At 52.9% G+C, this 25,608-nt stretch overlaps 1 protein-coding gene across 8 annotated transcripts in view; it reads right to left on the bottom strand.

The window, feature by feature from the left end:
• Ksr1 (kinase suppressor of ras 1) overlaps positions 1-25,608 on the bottom strand; it is a 145,392-nt gene that overhangs the window by 24,412 nt on the left and 95,372 nt on the right. For all 8 annotated transcript variants that reach the window (XM_005402782.2, XM_005402783.2, XM_005402784.2 and 5 more), the window contains 8 exons: positions 16,757-16,913; positions 13,134-13,593; positions 10,455-10,459; positions 7,514-7,574; positions 6,029-6,112; positions 4,621-4,682; positions 4,420-4,526; positions 1,573-1,741 (listed from right to left, as the gene is read on the bottom strand). In XM_005402782.2, the coding sequence (XP_005402839.1) occupies positions 1,573-1,741; positions 4,420-4,526; positions 4,621-4,682; positions 6,029-6,112; positions 7,514-7,574; positions 10,455-10,459; positions 13,134-13,593; positions 16,757-16,913 (1,105 nt within the window). The remainder of the gene's footprint in view (positions 1-1,572; positions 1,742-4,419; positions 4,527-4,620; positions 4,683-6,028; positions 6,113-7,513; positions 7,575-10,454; positions 10,460-13,133; positions 13,594-16,756; positions 16,914-25,608) is intronic.

Consider the following 25,608-nt stretch of genomic DNA (forward strand, 5'->3'; position numbering starts at 1 on the left):
CAGGAATCCTCTTGCCTCGGCCTTCTGAGTAGCTGAGACCACAGGTGTGTGCCACTGTACCTGACAGGACACACAATGTTTTAACCTCCATGTCACCACACGCTGGGCTCTGTGACTCAGGGACACTAACTTCTCCAGCTATCACACTGCAGAACAGAGGAATTCCTTCCACCTTTCCCAGGTGTATGCTGAAGGTCACAGGCAGGGCTCCCAAACAGCACAGAGCAGCTGAACAGCAGGAGGAGCTCTCACTGCTTTGCTTCCCCAGCCCTACCCTGCCTGGCCAGGCCCCATGTTCTGATAAGATCATGGAGCGCAAGATCTGACAGGGGACAATGAGGGCCCAGTTCCCTCATGAGATATCCGTGAAAGTGGACACGGTTCGGCAGACATCACAGAAAAAGACTTTCCGTGGCTGCTGTTTTCCAAACAGGCCCTTTCTTTTAGAAAAGCCCAAACTAAGTGGGATAGCAAAAGGGACAGTAACGACAGAGCAGAAGGGGAGGAGGTTCATCAAATGGGACAGTACTGAATCGCAGAGAAGGCTGGGGCGTGTTCAGGTCAGGAGCTATCCAGCCACATGCATATTAAGGCAAAGGAATAAGCAGAAGAGAAACGGTCCTAGAAAATGTAATCTCTCACCACTCCCAAAAGAAATCTCCAAGACCCTGGGGATTAGGGTCCTGAGAGGCAGCCTGGCCTGCTGCTGGCTGTGTGGCCCCAAGCAGGTCATCTGGCACAGGAGAGACCTCTGTCCCTCCAGGCTTGGAGCTGCAGCAGCCAGTGACAGGCCTGACCTGTATGCCATGGGCGGGAGAGGACAGAGGATCCGGGTCCCAGCCATCCCTCCTTCCCCTGGGACAGCAAACTGAAGTATACCGAGGGCTGAGACAAAGGGCCCGCAGCAGTCTGGGAGACCAAGGCAGCGCTCGGTCTCAACCTGAGTCAGTGGGCCCACTCCACTCCTCAGAGGACACGCAACGCCACTCCCCGCACCCTCCGGGCCGGGTGGCAGAATGCAAGAGAGGCTGACATCTTGGCCTCCTACAGACCCCGGGGGCTGGGGCTGTGTGGCAGCAGAGCTCAGAGGTCTGGCTCAGGTCTGCCCCACCTGTGCTCCTGCGGGACTCAGTGTCCTCTGCACAATGGTGTCCCGGACCGGAACTTCACACGGTCTCCTTGTTTTACAGAAAGGGAGGGAAAGGTCTCCTTGGGGAGGCCATCCCAGTCAGAGTAGCCTTATGCTGCCTGCCACATCAGCTGGAGCTCAGCAGCCAGCCCCAAAAGAGTGACAAAGCTGAGCAGAAGCCACCCACCCCACACACAGGAGGACAGCACGAAGATTAGGCCAAAAGCCCAGGCTGGGTAGCAGATGGACTTGTGCTTGATCCTGGCTCTAGCACTTACAACCTGTGTATAACTCAAGGTAAGCCACTCCCTTTCCCTGAACCTCAGTGTCCACATCCATACATTGGGTACAACAGCAGCATCAACCTCAGAGCTATGGTGGGAGTGTGTAACTGTGAACCTGCAGCATCATCTGAGAAGGATCTGGCCGTCCCTGGGTGGTACCTGGGAAGTTGAACCTGCTGTCCCGCTGGCCAGGTGAGGGGTTGGGGGGTGTGGTGGCACTGGATGGGTTGGACGATGTTGGGAAGGGCGCTGGCGAAGAGGGCGTGGAGGACGTGGTGGAGGATGGGTTGCTGCTGGAGTCCAGGTGGTTCATGGCCGGAGGATGCTCCTGCAAGACCAGAGATGTCGAAAGTGAGCAGGGCCCAACTGCACTGCCAGCTGCCTCCACATCTGGACCCTCCCCTCCCATCTAAAAAGAGGCGCTCAGCCCACAGGCCCTTAGCATCCTGTTCCCCAGCTCTGGCATCTTCCAGGTCTAATATTTGAGGGAAGAGGCATATAAAGACCCTCCACTGGAGGACTCCTGACCATTTTTCTTCTTTCCACTCAAACATATTCCTGAACCCCAGTTAGGACCATTTTCCTCCTCCTCCTCCCATAGCTCCCAGCAGTTCTTCCACAGGGCACTCCAAGGACAGCTCGTCAACTGTAGACACCTGCAGGTAGTTCGCTGATTATGTCCGTCCCTCCAGTGCCTGCCTGGACATGAGCCGGACACACGGTAGGCTTTTGTAAAGAACTCAATTCAGCCTGTGACAAATGTTTACAAGATGTCTACTGCACGCCAGGCATTCTGCTACGAGCAGAGAGACCATGGTGAGCAAGGCACATGTATGGCCCTTGTCTTTGCAGATGCTGTCCCCAAAGTATTGGGGACTCTCAGAGCCTGTATTAAACTGCAGAACCCTGAAAGAGGCAACAGCTTGGGCTGGTGTTATGTGCCATCCTGGAGGGTTACAGATTCCAGAGCTAGAACGCAGCTTCTAGAAGATGACCAAAGAGCTGAATTATTAGGGCAGGCCTGGTTCATGCCTCCTATTACAACTTAAATGTCAATGCCATTTCCTTTACATCCCAAAGCAAGCACAGTCTCCAAGGTGACTAATAAATGCTTCTTCCACTCTTGCAGGCCTGGGAACCAGGACCCACAGTGGCTTGGGGGTGTCTAACAAGGCCGAACGGCCAGTGGAGAGAGGACTCTCAGGGCCTTTTGTGTTGGGCAGGGTCCTGGACCTGACCAGTGTTTCCTAAGCCCTGGGGATGGGAGAGGAATTCCTAGATCAAAGGAATTAAATGCCAAGTTCAAAGGTTTCTCTTCTGCAGGCCTGGAAGGCTTTGGGAGGTGCACAGTGCAGTCTGGGACTGATCAAAACTGGGGTTCTGGGCCTCACTAACCGGAGTCAGCTGACCCTGCATGGTGCCAGCTGAAGAAGGCAGGCCGAGTCCACTGAGCAGCCCCTCTCCCCACTCATGCTCCAAGGCTCAAGAGCCTCCCCCCGTCCCATCAGGGGGTCAGGCCTGTGCCAAGGCAGGAGAGACCGGCCATGGGGGAAAGCTGAACCACAGCTCCTCCTCTTAGCACCTGTGCGGCCTTAGACAAAGGACCCAGCCTTCCTGAGGCACAGCGTGTCATCTCTAATGCAGGGGTAGCAGCCGCTGCATCACCGGGTCACGCATTCATTCCACCCTCAATGTGATACAGCACTCCCGCTGCTAGTGTGAGCTGGGGCCAATGCAGGCATCAGAGAGAGCATCTTCTCAGGGCATCTGTGCCAAAGCCAGGGGAGGGCAGAGGGGAAAGTGACTGGAGGAGAAGTCAGGAGATGGGATGGATCCACCACCCTCAGCACACCGTTCCAGTACCTGCTCACTCATGTTGCAATGGTGACCTTTAAAGAGGACACCAGAACAACGGGACCAGGCCACTGCCCTAGTGACACGGGAGGGACCACTGGCACCACCAGGCTGTTGCCTTAGTGCCAAGCAGGTGCGTGCAGGAGGCTGGGGGAGGCAGGGCCTGGATGGGCCCAGAGGAACCCACAGGAGAGCTGCGCTGCCATCCAAGAGGTGGGGACAGAGGAGCAAGGTGCCAGGGTGTGAAGGGCCATCAGACGGTGCGGGTGTGCGAGGACCGCACGAGGACTGGGCGGGTGGAGCTGGAGAGGCGGGGGCAGGGCGGTAACAATGGTGTTGGCAACGGGAGGTACTGAGAAATCTCACCTGTGTGACAGGCTGAGAAATCACAGGGGACAGAAAGGTACCCTGCCCTATGAGGAAGCTCTGAACATTCCCTCGTGACCCTCACACACCCTGGATCATCCCCACTTCACAAACTGTGAAACTGAGACTTAGGGAGGTCACACAGCTCACTCAAGGTCACAGAAGCAAGAAAGGGGAACAGCAGAGACTCAAGCCCAAGGCTGTGGATCTGCCAGGAGCTGAATGTCTATATCCCCTAAAGCCTCCATGTTGGAATCCTAACCCCCAAGGCGACAGGATTAGGAGGTGGCCTTTGGGGGTGATTAAGTCCTGAGTGGTCCCTTGTGAATGGGATCAGTGCCTCTATAAAGGAGGCCAGTAGGGGGGTGCTGGACCCCTCCAGCCGGTAAAGACAGCAGGAAGCACCTCTCTGTGAGGAACCGGCTTTCAGGGCACCCTGGGGCTCAGTCTCCGTCTGAAATAAAGATGCTATCAGCACGTGTCCTTTGGAATCCCTGCGAGGCTCAAATGAGACATGGCAGGAACAGCTCCTGGCACAGAGTAAGGCCTCAGGAAATGCGCCTCAGAGGAGGAGGAAGGGCATGGGAACCACAGCTGTGGAACCACAATTTGGACATAAACGTGGAGCTTACTCAACAGCTAAGAACACCCCGAGGGCAGCCCCCAGCCACAGAGCCGACTGCGGTGTCCTGTCCTGCGCCCTCATCAAACCTCTGCATTGAGGGGCGCTTTACAGGAAGGAATCCCAGGGCTGGGGTGTGAGAACAGTGGGGGCTCCCCACGTACCTTCTTTGTCAGGGCCTTGGGGAGGGTTCCAAAATGAGGCTCGGCGGCTCTGTCCACGGGGTTGTTGATGTCCGAGGGGACAGATTCCGTCCTCCGCAGCCTGGTTACTGGGTGAAAAGGGAGCCCCGTCAGCAGGGAGCAGATCGCACTGGGAGAGATTCACCCGACGACCCCTGGAGGCAGAGGAGGGCAGGCACTCACGTGGGAGGAAGGAGATCCTACAGGCAGGGGCTTCCTTTGTACACTTGTTGTGACACTTCAGCCTGTAATGGAGACAGAGTCAGCAAAGTCAGCGCCGGGACAGCCACGCGAGGCGCTGCGGGGAGCTCTGGCAGCGTTCCCCACAACTGCCTCAGTCCCCCGACGCGCGCAGCAGACAGGAGTGCCCCCGTGCGGCAGAGCCGAGCGAGCAACCTCTGGGCACAGCAGGCCACACTGTGCCAGCTTTAACTTACTGAGCACACACATCTACTTTGTCCCCTTAAAAAAAACAAGACCTTCTACTGCTTTCAGAAAGCCCCAGATGGATCCAAACTCACAAAAAAAGGAGAATAATAATAATAATAATAATAGAAGAAGAAGAAGAAGGTGGTGGTGGTTTGTATTACTGAAGGATCCCAGGGACCCTATGGGCAGCCTGCTGAACCAAATCTCGCTGTTCGCATCAGTGACACAGGCTGACAGCGGCCGCCCTCCCAACCTCCAGGTGCTGCTGAAGGGCTGTGGGGAGCTGGGGGCATCCTGCACTCCCCACCCCAGGATGAGAGCTGGAGGCCCCCAATTCATCCCCAAGCCAAATGGCCAGAAGCCACAGGAAACCAGACAGGAGAGAAAACTCTGGGACTTCTTCGGAGGTCAGGAGTCATCTGGAACAGGACCCATCCAGCTCACACACCCAGGACCCATCCCCGACGACTGGACCGAGGCCCAAAGTCCAAGTCAGGCACAAGAGCTCAGAGTCTTAGAGCAACCTCAATGGACTCATCTTCCCAGATGTGTGAACGGAAAAAAAAAAAAGCCCCAGAAAGGGCAAGCACAGTACCCCAAGTCACACAGCAATGCAGGGCCAATGTGGGCCAGGAACCACGACTCCATAAAGGAAGGGCACCCAAACTGCCAATGACAGACTGCTTCCTCCACCCGCCCTCCACTGTGTCCTATCCTTGTTCTTTCCACTGGAAACCACAATGCTATGAGGACCAAAAAGCTAGGCGGGTACAGAATCGTACTCTCTTCTCATTATGCTGATTTATAAGCCAATTGTTTTTACCATGTCTGTCCCCACTTCCCATCCCTGCGTTCTTAAAATGTAAGACTAAAATTCTCACAATAGTGCTTTGTTCCTTTTCTACCTTTGAATTCCTTCAAAGAATCCTTCGTCTACCTGGTAAGCTTCTATTCATCCTTCAAAGCCCACCTCCAATATTCCTATCCTCCAAAGGTACCTCACTTTATCTTCCCTAGCAAGGCCTGATCAGATCACCCTGGTATGCTGGGTGGGATTATGAATAGTTGGTTTACAGGCACTCCTTTGACCTGAGGCCAAGAGTAAAGTAGTAAAATTGTTCCAACACTAAAAGTCTTTGCTCCTCCCGCCCTTGCCCGGCACCTGCAGTGCTTGCACTTCACTCCGAACATCATGCTCTTCTGGCACACGTGGCAGACCTGCGACAGCCAGGACTTGGTGGAGAACCTGCGGAGGAGGACAAAAGCATGTGGGACCAGGGCCTGGTCACAAAAGGGTTTCTAAAGGGCACGAGGAGACCCGACTCCAGCCCAGAGTCCTGACAGCCTTCTCCGAGGACCGTGGCTTCCCCCCGGGTATTTAGATTGCTCAGCCAGTCACCACCACCACCATCCTGAAGTCGGTGTGGTTACAAGTTTGGGAAGCGCAGTCACAATCACCAGTGCGCCTGTCTCCTGCCCCAGCAATTCTCGGCCTAGGCATTTACCTGCTGAGACTGCCCCGAGCGTCACAGCATGGATGAGGTGCTCCACAGAAATCGCACAATGGAACCGTACAACAGTATAAAAGTGTGCGTACTACGTCCAATGTGTGTGACAAAAGAAAGCAAAACACATACTTACGTATTTGCTTATATAAATTATTTCTCAAAGGACACAGCAGAGACTGCTGAGCCGGACAGGGGAATCTAGCGAATCAGGGGAGGGTGGGGCTTTTATCTCTTTTCAACCTCTTGAATTTTGAATGCAGCAATGTATTTTCAGCCCAAAGTCTAGACAACTAAAACACAAAAGGAAGACTGCAAGAAGGATGGGGTTGAGTGGGTGGTGTCCCCTCCAGAAAAAAAGGCCACAGGGCAGGAGGGCCTAAGGGCAGACAGCTTATTTTTGAGAAGAGATCTTCGAAAAGCATAGCACAGCAGAAGGAATATGAATCGCACTCGTGGAGGAGTTTGTAACCCACCCACAAGCACTAGGTCCCCTGGCATTACGACCGCCCCAGGAGTTAGGCAGGTCCCGGACTCTCACGCAGTACACAGGCCAGGAAACTGGCACAGTGAGGGCAGGTGACGGCCTCGGCCAGCTGGCCGTGGGTGCCCTGACCCTCCTCCCGAGGCTCTGGTGCGCAAGATCCCAGGCCGGACAGGGTTCCCATCAGAGGTCCCTGCCTGCCCTGGGCTCACTGTCGCATAGGTGCTGTAACTCTGGACACATTACTCAACCCTCGGGAGCCAGGGCTCCCCTCTGGCGGAACTCCAGGCTGGCCTCAGCATAGGCACGAGAAGAGCTCACACTCCCCAGGGCAAGGGCTGGCCATGGCAAGTAATGGCAGCTTTGACTGAGCTCGCTACTGTGCTTCACCAGCCTCTCACGGGGGCAGCGAGAGCACAGATTTCCCAAGGCCTTGTCCTGCTGGCCGGCCACACAGATCCTTGATGTCAGCACACCCGGCCTACCATGCGGGGACCTTGTTGGGGATCCCTATAAGCCTCTCTCTATAGGTATAAGCGTTGGTGAGGAAGTGGCTGGCAACAAGGTAAGCAGGCAGAGCCCTGAGAAACAGCTACCAGGATAACTGCCCAGCTTTGCTGGGGGCCCAGCCCCTATGCCCTTCCCCACCCAGACCTACCTGTGTGTCACTGAGAGCCCGATGTCCCTTCGTACCATCTGTGGGGATCCATGGGAGAGATCTGCGAGGAAAGAGGCCAGGTGGGGCAAGCTGAAGGAAGCTCTGTCTGGGACAGCTTGTGCCTGGCACCTTCCAGTTCAGAGATCACAGACGAGATAGGATGCGATGGTCACACAGCAAAAAACTCACTAAGCTCAACCAAACCTGGGGCAGGAGAGCTAAACCAGGGGAGCAACGTGGTCAGCTGCATGCCAGGCTTGCTCTCTAGTCACAATCATTGCTGGGCCTCTTCGCATACTCAGGCTGCTGCCCCTGCATATTTCTCCCCTGGTGGAGGCAGCCTCAAGATGTCCAAAGCAAAAAAAGAAAAGAGAGAGAGAGAGAGAGAAAGGAAGGAAGGAGGGAGGGAGAGAAGGAGGGAAGAAGGAAGGGAGACAGGGAAGAAGGGAGGGAGGAAGGAAGGGAGGAAGGGAGGGGAGAGGAAAAAAGCCTGGTGTGGTGGCACATGCCTGTAATCCCAGCACTCAGGAGGCTGAAGCAGGAGGATCACCACAAGTGAATTCAAGGCCAACTTGGAATACATACCAAGACTCTGCCTCAAAACACCAAAAAAGAAAAAGAAAAAGAAGACCCCCAAGGCAATGCAAAGGTGAGAAAAGTTCCCCCACATTCAGTCTCCTCCTCTCTCAGGGACACACCAGTCTTTAACGGCTTGATTTTGCTACTAATTACGTGTGAAAGCTCGGGCTCCAGCACAGGGCACAAGGCCAGTTAGCTAAGCAGCTCAACCCCAGCCCCAGCCCAAACCCCTAGAAGACCCTTCTCTGACAGCCACCCTTGCTAGCTCTTGGAAGGAAAAGGACAAGGTAAGTCCCTCACATGGCCAGGTCCACTGGGCACTGCAGTCAGAGCCTCTAGGGCGTCTCAGGCACCTTCTCTCTCCGCTGAGTGGAGGGCTGTGGCCTTCGACATGCCCTCAGCTGCCTCACTGGTGGGACCCTGGGCTCTCCCTAAGATCAGCAGCCCCAGTGTTTAAGGCAGAAGAGGACTGGGCAGTGGGTGAGTGCCAGACATGGTCTCTACCCACCTGCAGCCCCCACATAACCAACTCAAGCCCCCTCCCCACCCTTTCTCCTCCTGAGCCCACAGATGGGCTTTGGGGGTGTCCAACAGCCCTCTGGACTGGTTGGCAGGATGTCAAGGGCTTTTCCCTGGAAACAGGGTCTAGACTTTCATCCAATTGTTAAAGGGACCTGTAATCCAGAAAGGAACACAATGTTTGCGTGATCTGTGGTCATCTTTGTGTCCCCTGAATGTGCCTCCCAAGGGCGGCCACTCGTCCGTCCTTGAATGCTGGCCTACACAGCTGGTGCTCATTACATGCTGGTGCACCTAAGGCCAAGTACCACGTACCCAGTCCCACAGGAGGGGGCTAGAAGAACTGACCTCCAGCCCCTACACCATGGGGATTGTGATTGGGACAAAAGGCCCTGTGCCACATTCGTAATAACCGGGGTGCCCTACCCTTCTATCACCTAAAGCTCTCGGGCACATCTGCCATGGAGCTGACCCCTGCCAACTTCCTCCTAAGGCCTCTCCATCCCAGCCAGCAGCCAAGGCCATCCAAACACACAGCTCTCTAAGAAGGGCCGGCTGCCGAAAGAGACACTGGGAATGTGAGACTTCAACCACCCTGCTCAGAACATAACCCGACTATACCACCGGCCGCAGATGCAGGGGAGGGAAGTGAGAGGACCCGTGTGGCAGGTGTGCTGGCTGTCTGACCTGGATGGGAACACTGGCCCTGAAGGACTGATGGCCTCACTGTGGTGCCAGAACCATGTCACCAAGGCAAAGGAGGACAGGGTCAGGCTCTGCTAAGGGCCCTGGCGTTTCTGCATATCTGGGGAGAGGGAAGCACAAATGTTCTCCTTCGCATCCCACATCTCCCTGGGGTCCCTACAGCAGCTTCCTTCAGCGGGTCATTGCCCGCTAAACCCCTCTCCCTCCCAAGACCTCACCCACGCTGACACCAGTCTCCTTAGCTAGCTATGGATAATAGGAAAAATACGCTGCTCTTTTATTCAGGCAAAGAAAAACCCTGGGCATTCCTGCATGTCCACTCGATTAAAAGCGTACTGCAGGGGCTTGGTTGTGTCTCACAGGAAAGGCCCAACAATAAACCAAGTGCAAGATCTAGTTCCCAACCAGGCACACAGGTCCATGCCTGTAATTCCAGCTACTCTTGAGGCTGAGGTGGGAAGGTCGCAAGTTCAAGACCAGCCTGGGCAACTCAGTGAGACCCCGTCTCAAAACAAAATAAAAAGGCTTGCAAATGTAGCTCAGTTGTTAGAAAGCTTGATTATCACAGAGGAGGCCTTGGGTTTGTTCAATATTCAGAACCACTTCCCTCCAAAAAGAAGACCCCGATCCCAATCTGGAGGTGGTGAGGTAGAAAAATGGGGGCCAGGGTCACCTGAGCTTCCTTCTCTCCCAGTGGGGCATCTGTACTCTGCAATTCAGAGCTGCCTCTAGTAAAATCTAGTAATGTCCCTCCAGCGAGAAGGCCCAGAGGACTCTGAGACAACTCTTTCCCCTAAACCAGCCAGAGGGCTCCTCCTCCCAGCAGCATCGCTTTACCTGGTAGCCCAGAGATCACTCACTGTAGGGACAGCACGGTGGAGACAGGGCCCATCATAGAGCTACCATGGACCACGACACTCTCCAGGTCTCTACTTCTCAGACAACAGCCACTGCTGGGCTGGGGTCAGCTGTACTTTAAGGCCACCTGAGTCAGAACTACTTCCCGAAGTGGTCACCAGTGCCTCTGCTTCTGGACTATGGAAAGGCCAGCCAGGCCAAGAGAGAGAGTCCCCTGATGGGGACAGCAACACAAACAGGACTCCCAGTGGCAGAGGGGACGAAAATGAATCACTCTTACCAAACCTGAAAGAGACAAAAAGAAGAGAGAGGGATTATGTCACCACACTGGCTCAGCAAGTTCCCAGAACATTACCTGCTGGGAAGGAGCAGGCGAGAAGCTGGCGCAAGGCACAGAGGTGTGGCTTGGGGCCAGGCTGTCTGAGCGACTGTAGGAAGCCCTGTGATCTCTATGGGGCCATTTCCTCAACAGGAAGGGCCAGAGGGGCCCTCTCAGGGCACATCAAAACAACGGCCTGGGCTGTGCACTCTAAGACATTAGCGATTTAAGCCTCACCAGCCACCCAGCATGACTGAATTCACCCCACTTTACAGCTGAGGAAACCAAGGCTCTTGGAGTTCTTCTAGGTCACGTGACCCACGGGTGCAGGCAGAAAAGGCCAGCCTGCTGGACAGGTTGTGGCTGAGGCAAGAGGCCTGAGAAGACAGTTACACAGAGCACCCAACAAGGGCTGGGCAGGGAAATGCTCTGAGCAACACCTCCTCCAGGACCGGCGTTGCTCCCGGGACACAGGAGCCTGGAGGAAGAAGGGTACTCTGCCCACTCCCAGGCGTTACCATGGCAACCTGTGCATCCCTATCAGTGGTTCTGGTGGCACAGGTTTTGGGGGTGAGGGAGCTAGATTCAGAATCTAAGGGTCTTGGGCTGGTGATGTCCCTGGCTTGGGACACTGTTCTTCACCCAGAGCCTGAGAGCGAGAGCAGAGCTTTCTTAATGCTCTTCTCAGAGTATGAGAGACCAGGCATCAGTTCAGGCCTCTGTGAGGACCCACTTTCACACGGTAGTATCACTGTGTCCCGCAGCCATGTGGGGTGGGCCCAGGTCCCAGTGGGGCAGCCTGATCAGGAGGCAGCCCAGGGAACACCAGGTTCCTGTGCCTCAGGCAGCACCCTCGAAGCCCTCAGAGTCCTCCACAGCAGAGGGAGGGGGCTTACCCCTCTCTCCAGCAAACGTGACTCCAAGCCCAAGAGAGATCAGGGTCAAGGAACCCTCTAGAAAAAGGGAAAGAAGCCAGGCTGAATCCCAACCTTTAAGAGTACAAGAAAGTAAGAGGCACCCAGAGAAAACAGCCTTCTGTTCCCATCCTGCCCACACGGCCATATTGGCAGGGGCAACCTTTATAGCAACAATAAAGACAATGATCTAAGTGCCTACCAAAAGGGACAAGTTAGATAAACTAAGTAATGGAACAAGTTTTTTGGGTTTTTTTGTTTTGTTTTGTTTGTCTTTTTGAGACAGGGTCTCGCTATGCAGCTCAGGCTGGCCTTGAGCTCACTTTGTAGCCCAGGCTGGTCTTGAACTCACAAGGATCCTCCTGTCTCAGCCTCCCAAGTGCTGGGATTACAGGCACGCGCCACCACGCCCAGCTGGAACAAGTTTTTGAAAACAGGGGTGTTTGAGTTATGAAAGAGCTCTACAAAATGGAAATCCTAGCTAGCTCGGGAAAGGAGAACCGGGTGGCAGGAAAAATGGTGCGAGGCACAAATCTTACCATGTACCCTACCGACGGCCATAAGCCATCCGGCTGACACATTTTGGATCATGCGGCTGTCACTATTCAAAACGTATACATAAAAAATATTTTTAAATTAAAAAAAAACGAGTAAGATACTGCAAGATGTACTGACATGATGTTCTCCGATTTAACAAGGTACAGTGAAAAAACAAGTCACAGGACTGAGTCCATGGTATCTGACAGTCATTAGCATTTTGAGCCAAATGTTCCAATTTCCCCTTCTGGCCATATTAGAGAGTTGCATCATTTGTTCCCTTGATCTGGAAGAACCACGAATGAGGAGAGCTTCTAAAAAAGGGGATCATTGTTCAATATCCTGGGAGGATTGCTTCCTGGACTCCCTCCCCCCACCATGGATACTAAAGTCTACAGACACTCAAGTTCCCTACTAAAAATGGCATAATATTTGCATATAACCCACATATATCCTCCTGTATACTTTATTTTTTTGGGGGGGGGGCGGGGTTTGGTACCGGGAATCAAACTCACAACTTTGCACTTGCCAGGCAGGTGATGTGCCACTGAGCTATATCCCCGGCCCTCTCCTGTGTACTCTAAGTCACCTCCAGATTACTTACAATACCCAATACCATGTAAATGTATTAGACAATAATGACAAGAAAAAAGGTCTGCATATGTTCACGACATACAGATACAACTACTGTAGGCCTAACTTCACGATATGCATCAAAAACAAGGTAACTTTCTTTTTCCAAATATTTTCAATACCTCACTGAGTGAATCCTTGGCTCTGCAACCCATGGATATAGAGGACCAACGGCATTTAACTGCCAGGCCTGGATATTTAGGATTCATTTTCCCCTCTGCCCAGTGGCCAAGGATGCTCCTTCCACGTAGTGGGGGCTCTAACCCACCTGTGACGTGGGAGGAGGCCGGCCCACAAGGGACAGGTGGCACAAATGAGAAATAAATTTTTGTATCCTAGAGATTTGGGAGCTGTGTGTAACTCTGACCTACCCTGATGGATACGTGGCATCATTTTATTTGTGCACATAAATCTGGGCTTTGGCCCACACTGCTAATCTCATAGGGGGACTAGACTGAAAGATGGGGGCACCTTTTGCTTTTCACTTCTACGCCGGCAGGCTCTATTTGTCCCGCTTAGATACCTTTATGCAGAGGAAGCCAGAGTCCAAACTCACCTCATCGAGGAGACCTCGTCAATGCGGTTCCCCAGCTGCGACTCGTGCGACTTGCTCCGGGTGAGCGTGGGGAAGCTGGGCAGCAGCTGGAAGACCTTGCGGCTGGGCGGCGGGGGCGTCCGGGGCGGCTTCAGCTTGGCGTGGCGGCGCAGCTGGGGCGTGGCGGGAGGGGTGATGAAACTGTGCAGGGCGCGGGGGGTCAGCCGGCCACTGGCGTGCAGCGGGATACAGGTGTCCGAGAGGCCCTCACTGAGGCCGGGAGCCGGGGAGTCGGAGGCGGGCAGAGCTGACACGGAGACGGAGCGGGGGCCCTGGGCACTGCTGCCCACTCTGCCCAGCAAGGAGCTCCCTGGGGGCCAGGGCAGGGTGGCTGGTGACAGAGTGTCCACGGACGGCCCTGAGCCGCTTTCCCGACGCGCCTCGGAAGAGCTCCAGCCAGAGTCCTCTCTGTGTTCCCCTCCTGTGGGCCAAGGCCACATGTCACGGAAGGTTGGAACCAGCAGGGATTTGAAGGTGTGAGGGAAGTCCAGGGAGGTGAGCGCTGGTCTAAGGGGCGGCCTTCCTCAGCAGAGCCTCCACCCTCAGCCTTTGCACCTGGCATACAGGGCCTCTCTGCACCCAGGGTACCGTGCACATTGCCCGGCCGACTGAGGCCTTGAGCGCAGTTATGACTGTCCCCGCTGCACGGAGAGCAGACAAAGCCCAGAGTGGGGCTGGCTCAGGCGGGGCTCTTACTGTCATGCCTGGGAGCACAAGCTGGGGAAGGTACCCAACACAGTGGTAACCTCGGTCAGAAAGGAAATAGTGACTGAGCCTTGAGATCTAGGAAAGAGAAGCCGGGCCGTGTGAAGGAAGAGAAACTTCAGGGCAAGAAAATTCCAGGGCTGCGGTGTAACTCAGTGGGAGAGCACTGCCTAGCACGTGTGAGGCTTGGGTATATTACCCAGCACCACAACAAAGAAAAGGGGATTAATTCAGATGTCGGCAAAGCAGGCTGCCAGCCATCAGACAGACACTCCCTTCCCAGAGGAGCCTGAAGGTGACTCTTGGCTGCCCCCACCAACCCCCTGTCCTGGCCACTAAAATCTTGAGGCTCTGTGGGCTCAAACTCAACAACACAGCTGGTCCCCTCATTCAAACTTCCGCTAGATGCTGGGTGTAAAGGTCTGAAGAAGACCCACACCCTGAGCTTAGCCAGTCCAAGGAGTGGGAGTGACTGACACACAACAAAGTGTGCTGGGAGCTGTGACAACATGAGGACTGTGTGGAGAGGAGGGGGACCCACGCTCAGCCTGGGGGTGAGTGCAGAGCCAGGGGGCAAGAGAGAGAGGAAATTGTGTGGGAGGGCAGTGTGTAAAAAGCAAGAGAAGCCAGCACCTTCGGATAATGACTGAGTCCCTTGGGCCTCCAGACACTGGGAAGAGAAGCTGCCTCTCTCCTCTCATGGCCCTCGGAGCGTGACAGTGGAAGGAAGAACATGCGCCCTGGAGCCTTTTCGCTAGGTACTGCACAAGCGCCATCTCCCACGGCCTCGCCGCAGGGCTTCCCTCCTCCCCAGCGGCCGGGAGAGGTCGGGGACACTGCCCAAAGGCAGACGGCTACCAATGGGATGGGATGGAAATTGAACCCCTCAGTCTCAGCCACAGCACCGCGCCCCTTCTCTCCCACAGTGCTATGGATTTTGAATATGGAGGTAATGACATGTGCGAGGTCATTTGAGGTGGTCTGGCCTTGTCTGATCTCTGGGAGTAGAGGAGACTTCGCCTTCCCCATTTCTGAGGTTCCTCCGTGCATTCTACCCGCTCTGCCAACAACCCTCCTTCCACTTCACTTCATGCTGGCTTTCTATTCTGTTTCCTGTCAGCCAGGCCAGGCAAGTTAGCCTTGTCTGGCGCTGTGGCTCCTTTAGAACTGCAGCCACGACAACACCCCAGCTTAATATGCTGGCCTCCTAGAGGCACTGGATACGTTTCCTGCTGAGTGGATGACAAAACAGTTCCACAAATCTGTGGGCAAGCCTGCCAGCCAGGAAACAGGCTCCAAATTCTTCAAGTCGCCTAAATCACCACTGCTCTGGGTCAGCCTAGGGATGGCAAATGGGACCTGCTGTGCTACTGCAGTCACGGCAGCGGCTGTTTGACGCTGACTGTGGCGATGCTCAGAGAAGAGCTCTGGACTGATTACGGATGCCTGCTATGGAGAGAGGATGCGCAGTGTCAGTGAGAAGGGTCATTCTCTGTTCACCAGCACAGAGAACTGCCCATCACGCACCTGTCCAAAGACCAGAGGCCACAAGGGACACGACGTCAACACTTTCCATCACTCCACAGGCCTGGGACTCAAAAGAGCAGCACCTAAGCACGTCTCTCGAGCTTGTTTCATCTTTACAACTACCCTGACAGAGCGGCTGCTATGACCTCCATTTGACAGACAAGGAAACTGAGGCACAGAGAGCTTACGGAACTGGCCATGGTCCCATGGGTTCTAAGTGGCCACACAGATGTCCAGCTCCACAACCCACCTCCACTGGACTGGGCTGCAGTGAACAGCAAAGGAGGCCAGCTGATGTGTGACCCAGAGATCCCGGCTTGGGAGGTCAGCCTTTGCACTGCTGAGAACAAACCCATCACCCTGGAGTCCTAGGCTCAGCCCTGGCCCTGTCACCAACTGCTGTGTGTCCTCACCCAAACCCTCCCGCTTCCCTGGCTGGGCTCAGGATTCAGTCTCCCGTTCTGCAGGGACGGGAACGAGGGTCACGCCTTTGCCATTTATCTCCAGCACCTGCCAGGCTGCCTGCAGATCAAGATTTTACAAACTGGGTGAAATTCTCTACACAGTAGTGTGTGTTCAGAGGGCCTGGTACAAAGCAGTTAGGGAAAAATTAAACCCAATACTCTTTGGGGAGGAAAAAATCAAGGAGAACATAAACCTCACTGATTTCCTTAAGCCTCAGGCAGCTGCTTAAGACAGGCAGCCCAGATAATTAAAAAGGGACCTAATTCCATTCATTGGGCTCATTTTAATGCCTCATCTGTGTGGTAGACAGAGTGTTAAGTCAGGCATTTGAAGCTATTTCCAAGGCAAGATTTAGACAGCCTGTGAATAATTCCCAAGGTCCTCGTAATGCCAGGATTATACACTCAGTTGGAACAGCCACGTACATGCTCCCAGCTGAAAAACCGTGCAAGTTCTCTAATCAGGCTTGGCTCAGGCTAAGGCCACATCAGCGTGTGTTTCTGAGCGTAGAGCACAGCCTGCCACTGGGGCTGGGAGCAGGACGGGACACGGCTGGGGATAGACAGGCCACAGAAGGGAAAGGGGGAAGCCAGTGAAGGGCAGTTACAGGGTCAGCCAGCAGGGATTCTAACAATAGCTAATTCTAATTCCTGGGCCAGACCAAGTGGGATCCAGAGTCCTCCCTCATTACTGCCCAGGCCCATCACACAGTCTGTACATCTACCCCAGCCTTTCCAAGCCCCCGCCGTGGGAAACCCTGGGCCACACCTGCCATGGCCCATGGCCCACCTTGGCAGAGGATCACGCCTCGGAGACCAAGCCAGACCTGGGATTGAGGCACAGGCAGAGAGGCCTGGCGCAGGGGGAGGAAAGCAGGCCCTACCTACCCAGGCCTGTCACCTTCCGCAGGCAGGTAAGGGCTTGCTGGAGACGGCCACACTCCTCGGCACTGGCCCCACAGCGCTGCAGCGTCTCCTTCACCTTGGCCTCGTCCATCTCCAGCAGGGCATCCAGCTGATCCCCTGTGAGCTCTCGGAGGATCTCCTGAGGGGCACAGAAGGGACACACAGAGAGCTGGGTGAGCAGTCAGGCAGAGCCTAGTGCCACAGCATCCTCGGCCCGGCCCTCTCTGCTGAGTGGCAGGGGCCAGCTGCTGAGTGGTGGGCCAGCCTCCCCCACCAGAAGCCACCACTTGTTTGAAGACACAGGCACCTTCCCCGCCCTCGGCGCTCCCCGCAGACAGCAGCTGAAGGGAGACGCCAACTCTGGGGTAGGTTCGGGGAAGGAAAGAAGAAAACACACGAAAGCCTGGCATGAGGGAGTTTCTTTTTATTCCTCTGCCCAGGAGTTAGGAATGATAGTTACTGTTTCCCATGACAAACACTTCAAAGATGGCCCTTTTACAACTGTCCTACCTGAATCAGACAGAGATTTCAAATACAACTGGCCCAAAAAAAGGATTTTAAAAAAATATACCCACCAGTTACCACAGAGGTACTTACTAACTTGTTTATTTAACTCATTCGAAACCAGTCACCTGCAGGGAGTGGTGGCACATGCCTGTAATCCTAGCACTTAGGAGGCTGAGGCAGGAAAATCACCGTAAGTTCAAGGCCAGCCTGAATCACATAGTGAGATGTCTCAAAAGACTAAAAACAAAAACAAAACCTATAATCACCCAGCCCACATTACACTCAAAGAAGGGGACCAGACAGGCCATGTCACCTAGTAGGACGGGAAGAGACTGGAAGAATTTTAAGGTGATCTATGACTTTCATCCCATGCGCTATTCTCAATGACATTATATCACACAGCAACAAGGAACTGGGCCAAGTAGGCTTACAAGAGCCCTTCAAACACAAAAGATTTTCTCTGGGTGGCAGCAGAGTTAAATGTAAAAAGAACTTAAGGACTTTTTGGAGACAGAGAAGGCAACCTGAGAAGGAACGCAGGTGGCCTCTTCAACAAAGGGTGACAACAGCTGACAGCCAGCAAGGAAGTGGGGGATCCTCAGGTCTAAAGCCATAATGGGGCACTGAGAATGACACGCCCAAGATGAGGCATTTGAGAGCATATTGAGCAATGTGATCTAAACTTTGGAAATTAAAGACCTTTAAAAGCAGGCTTAGCATCCAGTTCCCTCTCACCTTGTGTGCTCTCTCCCTCCAAGCGCAGGGAGAGGCTCTCTCAGGAAGTCTCTTATCTGCATTAAGATCGGAATGCAGCCTGAGCATGGTGGCACAAGCCTGTGATCCCAGCACACGGGATACTGAGGCAGGAGGACTGCAAGTTCAAGTCCTGCCTAGGCAACTGAGCAAGACCCATTTCAAACTTTTTTTTAAAATAAGATAAAAAGGGTTGGGGATGCAGCTCAATGGTAGAGCATCCCTGGGGTTTGATCCCCAGTTCCAAAGTAGGGAGAAAAAAAAAAATCAAACTGCAATAGGGGGCACTGCTGCCTTTCTCATCTGAAATCTCAGTATCTATCTCAGAAAAGATGGCTAGGGACTGTCACCACACCTGCATGGCTTTCCACTGTCTATCCCTTGGCTCACCTAAACTCCAAGAGAATCAAAAGCTACTTTTGTCTCTGGGACCATTCATTCCTTAATTATCTCCTAGGGCCTCTACATTCCCATGCCCCCCTCCCCCTACAGAAAATGGTATATAAGCCTGGAAAATGTCTTGGACTGATGGGGAGCACAGTATGTGATTCTGTCTCTGCACATAGTGGTAAGTTTGTGTGTCTTTTTTCCTATTTAATCTGTCTTTTTCAGTTTATTTCAAGGGATCATCAAAGGACACATAGGAAACTTCCTTTCACCCCTAAAGCCAGAGGAACTGGATTCCTAGAACTCGGAAGTGTTCTCTTCTCCCAAAGCTTACAGACAACACGCCTGCCTGGCCGATGCCTTATTTGGCCTTTTAAAATCCTAAGCAAGGAAGGTAGCAGAACCTTCACTGTCCACCCACTGAGCTGTGAGCTAACACATGAGAGAGGCTTTAGGTTGCTAAACATGTTACGCAGCAATAGAAAAGTAATACAGAGAATGAATATTTGAATCAAGCCTAAGTGACTTCAAAGCTTAGGCTTTTCTGAGAAGGAGGTACACACAGCTGACTCAAAAAATGGGGCCACGTCCCTTGCCTCCAAGGTGTGTGTATAGGAAGCGGGTGTCAACATCAACGAGAAATTACAAGCACGGGAAAAGCGGAGAGCCAAGAGGTGCACGACCAGATTAGGTTGTTTTTCTTTAGCCCTTTCTGTATCTCCCAGATTTACTCTAACGGTCCTACGAAGTTTACAGTTCTTGAGAACCTGATTTTCAATCCTATTTTCCCCCAGCAAGTTGTGTCTAGTTTTACTTTAAAAAAACAACATTAAACTTGGAAAAAATTTTAGCTGATTGTCCCTCAGACAAAGGGCTTCTATCTAGAACATATAAAGAATTAAAAAATTTCAGCCCCTCCAAATTCAAAGACCCAATCCAAAAATGGGCAGCTGAGATGAACACACATTTCTCAGACAAGGAGATACAAACGGCAAATAAATATATGAGAAAATGTTCAACATCATTAGTCATTCGAGAAATGCAAATTAAAACAACACTAAGATTCCACCTTACCCCAGTAAGAATGGCTAGCATTAAGAAATCAACCAATAACAAATGCTGGCGAGGCTGTGGAGAAATAGGAACCCTTCTCCACTGCTGGTGGGAATGCAGACTGGTGAAACCACTGTGGAAATCAGTTTGGAGATTCCTCCGAAAACTAGGTTTAGAGGTCCCATTCAACCCAGCTATCCCCCTGCTGGGTATTTTCCCAGAAGATCTAAAAACATCATATCACAGTGATATATGTGCACCTATGTTCATAGCAGCACAATTTGTAATTGCTAAAATGTGGAAGCAACCCAAATGTCCATCCACCGAGGATTGGATAAGAAAATTATGGTACTTTTATATAATGGAATATTACTCAGCTGTAAAGAAAGATAAACTCGAGGCCTTTATATTTAAATGGTCACAACTAGAGACCATACTCATAAGTGAAATAAATCAAATATACATGTGCAAGCACCGCATTGTGTCACTAGTGTAAAACTTGAAAGAGTTAAGTTAAACTCGGAGGTATGATAGACACTGTGAAATGATAGGAAACCACCGAAGAGTAAAGGGCTTCTGGGATGTGGGAAAAGAGAAGGGAAAGAAGGAGAAATTTTGTATGTATGTATATACAGGATAGATAACATGGTTGTTCTTCTATCTGCTGTTTCTATGCTGAAAGAAACTGTCAATGAGTCTTTGGTTGACCAGTATTGCATGTCTATATCTGTTTTCATGAGAAGCCACTTTGAAGATATCAATATGTAATACAACCACCATTGTTAATTCCCTACCACTTTGTTTGGAACTCTGTATTGTCTGTATTGTGCTTGTGATATGTTGTAAAATGTTGTATGTCTGTTAATGTTTCCCTCCTTTTATCCTTAAAATAAAAAAAAAACAACAACAACAACAAAAAAAAAAACATTAATGTCAGTGCCTTCACAACGCTGTAAATCTTAGACTCAAGTCTCAAAACTGAACCTGACGGGGAGATTGGCCAGGCTCTGAGGACAACGATGGAGAGCCCTCTCCCAGCCCCTCACTCTATGGTGTCTTGGCCCCTCCGTGCCTCGCCAGTGTATTTTCGTCCCTCCAGGGATGTGGGTAAGATTCTCTTGTTGTTTAGGACCATTTAATCAAAAGGAGAAACAGATGCACAGTAGCACCAAGAAGCTCAGCATTGGTCAGACACATCTTTGGTTGTCAGAATTCTCTCCAGATGATAAAGACGAAAACAGGAAACCGCTGATAAGGACAGCACAGACGGGAGAGGCTGATTAAACAATGACCCCACACGTGCCTGTCTTTCTTTCCCTCAGCCACTCTGCACTGCAATCCACCCCTCTCTATTACACGAGGGAACTGCTGGGGCGGAACGGAAGCGACCTTCACTTTGTAACACATTTGCTCCAAGCAGGTCCCCGCCGTGTGCAGAATGGAGTGCCCCTCGTTCATCCCCCACAAACACCCACACGGGGGCACACACCCAGCAGATGCAGACGCAGACGCAGGCACACTTTTCCAGGCTGGCTGTGATAACTCAGCTGTACGCTAGAAGATGAGATCCGTTTGATGGTGGCGGAGAGGGACCCAATCCCCAATCTAATAAGTTCATGCAAATGGGGTTTCTTTTTCCCTTCCTTTTTATCCCCCATCTCCCCACCCACTCCGAGTTTCAATTTCTCAAACAAATACCTCCATTCATTATTATAAGCTCCTTGCCGGCAAATATACCCAGCGCTTGTGTACCTGATCTCCACGCTAAGCAACTCAGCAAGATGTTGTTCCGTCTGCTTGGCTGAGGTTCTGAGACCTCATGTGAGTTAATAAAAACAGCTGGGCCAGAATGAAGCCCAGATGTGCCAGACTCCACAGCTCCCTCAATGACCCCACGCTGTCACTTGTTCACCCGGAAAAGCCTGAGAATTTAGAGGCTACCTTTTTGTGGGTGAAGGGAGTTATTGTTCTAAAGTAAACTGAAGTTCTACCTACCTTCTGAATAAAACTACACTGTAAAATGGAATGGCCTCGAACTCACGGTGATCCTCCTGCCTCAGGCTCCCAAGTGCTGGTATTACAAGCATGTGCCACCACACCTGGGTCAATGACTTCTAAAGCTACAGGCTTCTAAAGCTATAGGCAAATAAGGAGGGATACCTCCTGGCAGCAAAGACTCTGGGAGGCCAGGCCTTCTCAACAAGTCACCCACCCTGGATACCAGGCATCCAGACTATCTTAGGGCTCAAAGTTAACCAAGGGAAGAAAGTGCATGAGAGGGCCAGGGATATAGCTCAGCGGCACAGCACCTTGCTTGGCAAGCGCAACGTCCTGAGTTCGATTCCTGGTACCAAGAAAAGAAAGTGCGTAAGACAGTTACGCTTGACCCCAGGCACTGGTATAGGAAGAAAAACATCTCCTAACAGCCCTGGCCTCCAGCTAAAGGAGTCTCCCTGAGGAGGCCCAGGGGCTGTGTAAATCCCCAGGGGTGGCCCTGATATCACCCACTATCATGGCTCAACCATACCCAAGCAGCTTGGCAACCCCCAGCCGCATGCAAGCATGTGACCTGCTACCACAGTGACGGGCACAGCCAAGCCTGCCTTGAGTCACTTCCAACCAGAGTAACTTGCTCACGACCTCTCCAGATGATCTCTAACCAAAAGCAAGCAGGGAATCAACTTTACCTCTTAGTGAGGGTGAGCATGCCAGTGAAGCCACTCAGAAACCTTGTCTGGTCTTAGGGCCCTACCCCTAGAGGGTGTCCCACAGAAGATGCTAGGCTGTCTCCAAGCCACGGGCCAAGGGTCATGTCCTCTCCCACCCCTGGTATTCAGGAGAAGAGATGGAGGCTCTGAACCCTTACTGCTGCCGGGAGAATCACTGCCCACCCTCATTTCTGCCTAAAGAAGAAATCTGTGGAGAACACATGGATGCCAGCCTACTGGCCAAAGATGCCCAGTCCTTGGCCTAATGCGCCTCAGGTTAGCATGGGAGCACGAGGGAGAGCAGCGGAACACTGCGTCTCAGGCTCTGCACTCTCCTTTGAACCACAATCAATGTTTTCCGGAAGTGACATGAAATTTTTCCTTCTGATGACAGTGAGAAAGCAGGGCTAGCTGAGCTCTGACACGCTCCAGTCTGTGGAAATTAAGCCCACCATTTACAGGAAACCACTGGTCTCTGTTCTCCACAGCCGAAAGCAGGGATGAGTTTGGCTGTGGCGAGTGTCACAGGCCACCCTGGGTATCAGATGGTGTCCTGGGACTTACCAGCAGCCACAGGGCAGCCTGGTGTCTATACTCAGAAACCTGTGCCACTGACACCAGGAGCTGTCCGCACACACTTGGTCCGTGAGGTAGACCGTGGACATGCCAGGGGCCTTGGCAGGGGCACCTGCACAGATGGGCCAAAGTTTGAGCAGAACTGAAAGGACCTATCAATCTCAGGTCCTGGAGCACAGGACCAGTCTGCAGCATAAGAACTCCGCAGGGTCCACTTGTAGAGCTGGAGGTGCGACCCCCAGCTTCCTTGGTGCTGATGAGTGAAAAAGCCAGGTCACTCCAGAGAGGCCAAAAGTGGTCTCCTACAGCCCTGCAGATGGCGACGGAGGACCCCATAATCCCTCTGAGGCTGGGGAAGGAGAGGAAGAAGAGGAAGGGCAGGTGCTCCCATGGCACCCCAAGCTGGGAGCCTGTAAGCCTCAAACTCACAAGGGAGCACCTGACAGATGTTCCTTCCTGCCTTCTCCCTCTGCTGGGCTGAGGGAGCTGGAGGAGTGAGATTTGGATAATAACAGCCAGATATTCTGGGAGGCACAGGAGGAGCTGAGGCAGCAGGGCGGAGTACACAGCCTGTGAGAACCATGGAGCTCAGCAGCACACTTGGGGGCACTGGCTTGGCCTGGGAGCAGTTCTGGATCCAGCCTATGCCACACATCCCCCAAGAAACAAGTAGAACAAAGCCCCTCCTAAAGAAGCCAGCTGCTGGGGTGCGGGGGTCCTGCCCAGAGGCAGGCACTTGGAGGAAAGAGCCTGGCTCGGTCCTTGCAGCCTCTGGCCTTAAACAAGTCCCTCTCCTCTCTGGGCTTTGGTCTCTGTTACGGTTTGTGTCTGGATGCCCCCCCAGAGCCTCATGCAGTCATGGGGCGGGCTTCTAGAGTTTATGATTGATCTATGGTCCAATGCTGGGATTATGGATGTGAGTGCTATACCTGCCCTGGGGCAGGAAGTTTGCATACAATGTAAGGGAGGGAAAGAGGCTGTTTGCCACTCTTCCCCATGTGCTCTTGTTGCTTTTGCTGTTTTCCCCGGCCATGAACTGTTGCCCTCTGCCATGTGCCACCCTGCCTTGGAGCCAGCTGATTACAGACTGAAATCTCCACAGACTGTGAGCTAAAAAAAACCTTTCCTTCCTTAATTTTGGGCATCGGGTATTTTGTCTGAGCAACGAGAGAAAAGTAACCAAGACAGTGTCCTTATACACACAGTGAGGTGGACCCTTACATTTCCTGAAGGGCTCTGAAAAAAGAATCCTGATGCCATGCCCTACCTCAGGCATCAAAGCAGAATTTCTGGGAGTGGGGATCATGAGGGCCCCCATGTCTGACCAATGTAGCCCAGAGCAGAGAGGCTGCAAGAACGCCCATTCAGAAGGCAGGTCTGGCCAGGGCCGGGCTGCACCAGAGGCTTGTCCTCTGGCCTGTCTGCTCAATCCCAGCCTAGTCAGGCTTATAAGTGTGCCAGGGCATGGTTCTCTCACATGCTGGTGCCTCTCTCTCCCGCCAGGCCAATGGGGCTCAGCGTGGGAACCAGGATAGATGGGCATCCTGAAGGCTCAGCTATCTCTGACCTGCACATCAGTATGTCTGGGAAACCTCAGACATACGGTGCAGTCATGAGGCAGAGGGATTCAGGCCAAAGGGCACAAGAAGATGGAGAAGGATTAAGAAAGGGCAGGTGATAAGCGTTTATGACACACCTGCTGGGTACCAGGCGCACCACGAGATGAACTATACAGGTCAGCACATACAATCCGTAACATCATGTAAGGCTCACTGAGGCTGGGTAACTTTCAAGGATAAGTGACAGGGTGAGTGAAGCCGGGCTCTTTTTCACAGAGCTCCCTTTTGCCAAGTCACACGTGGCTTCCCTGACCCCATCTCCCCAGTCCCGGCCCAGGTTTAGAGAGAGCTCCTCCAGCAGATGCCGCCCCAGGGGGCTTCTCGACACATTCCTTTTAAGGCCATCCCCCTTGAGAGCCCCTCCGGGAGCCGCCACATCAGATCCTCTCCAGGTCTTTAGAGGGAGTTGGTGCTTCCCAGCTCTGCCTAGGACTGACCTCTGGTGCTGGCTGCGCCTTCTCTAGGGGTCAGTGCCACCTCCTGGAAAGCCCCTCTGTGGCCATCTCCCAGCCCCCTTCCCTTCAGCACAGAGGGCCCCTTCCTCCACTTTACTGTGTGGCAACCAAACAGCAAAGACAACTTACACACAAACAGCTGCGGCACATTCTGACGACACTTAGGGATACTGCAACTTGAATTTCATATCATTTTCACTATGTCACAAAACAGTCTTTTGCTTTTTTCTCTCCTGCCAGTCAAAGATGTAAAAACCATCCTTAGTTCGCAGAGACACAGCTCTTTGACCCCATTTTGGTGGCTTATTCAGCGACTTAACACACACACACACACACACACACACACACCCCAACCATGCTGGGTCCATCTCACAGTGGCCCTGGGCATCCTGCTCATCCTTTCCCGCTCCCCCTGCGCTGCCTTTTCTCCCCTGAGCCAGCCCCAGGACACCATGGGCAGGAGGCGACACCCCAGACCGCTTCTGGGCAGGCCTGAGTTTGCTGCTGTCTATGTCACCAACACACACTTCTAAAACCGCTCACGCAGACACCCAGCATGGGAGGGACGCGCATGCATACCCCAGCTTCAGGGCCACTGTTCCACCTGAGTCCACGCTCCTCCCAAAACAGGCGTGCTGACGGCTTCTACGGGTGGTTTCCCATGCACAAATTGTAATTTTTTTAAACACTATTATCTGCAAGACCCCACCATAAATCTCAAGTCAAAAACAGGATGCTCATAAAAACATACATATAAAAACACATACAAGTGTGCA

This window comes from Chinchilla lanigera, unplaced genomic scaffold, assembly GCF_000276665.1.
Source record: "Chinchilla lanigera isolate Chin_1 unplaced genomic scaffold, ChiLan1.0 scaffold00080, whole genome shotgun sequence".
NCBI classification, from domain to species: domain Eukaryota; kingdom Metazoa; phylum Chordata; class Mammalia; order Rodentia; family Chinchillidae; genus Chinchilla; species Chinchilla lanigera.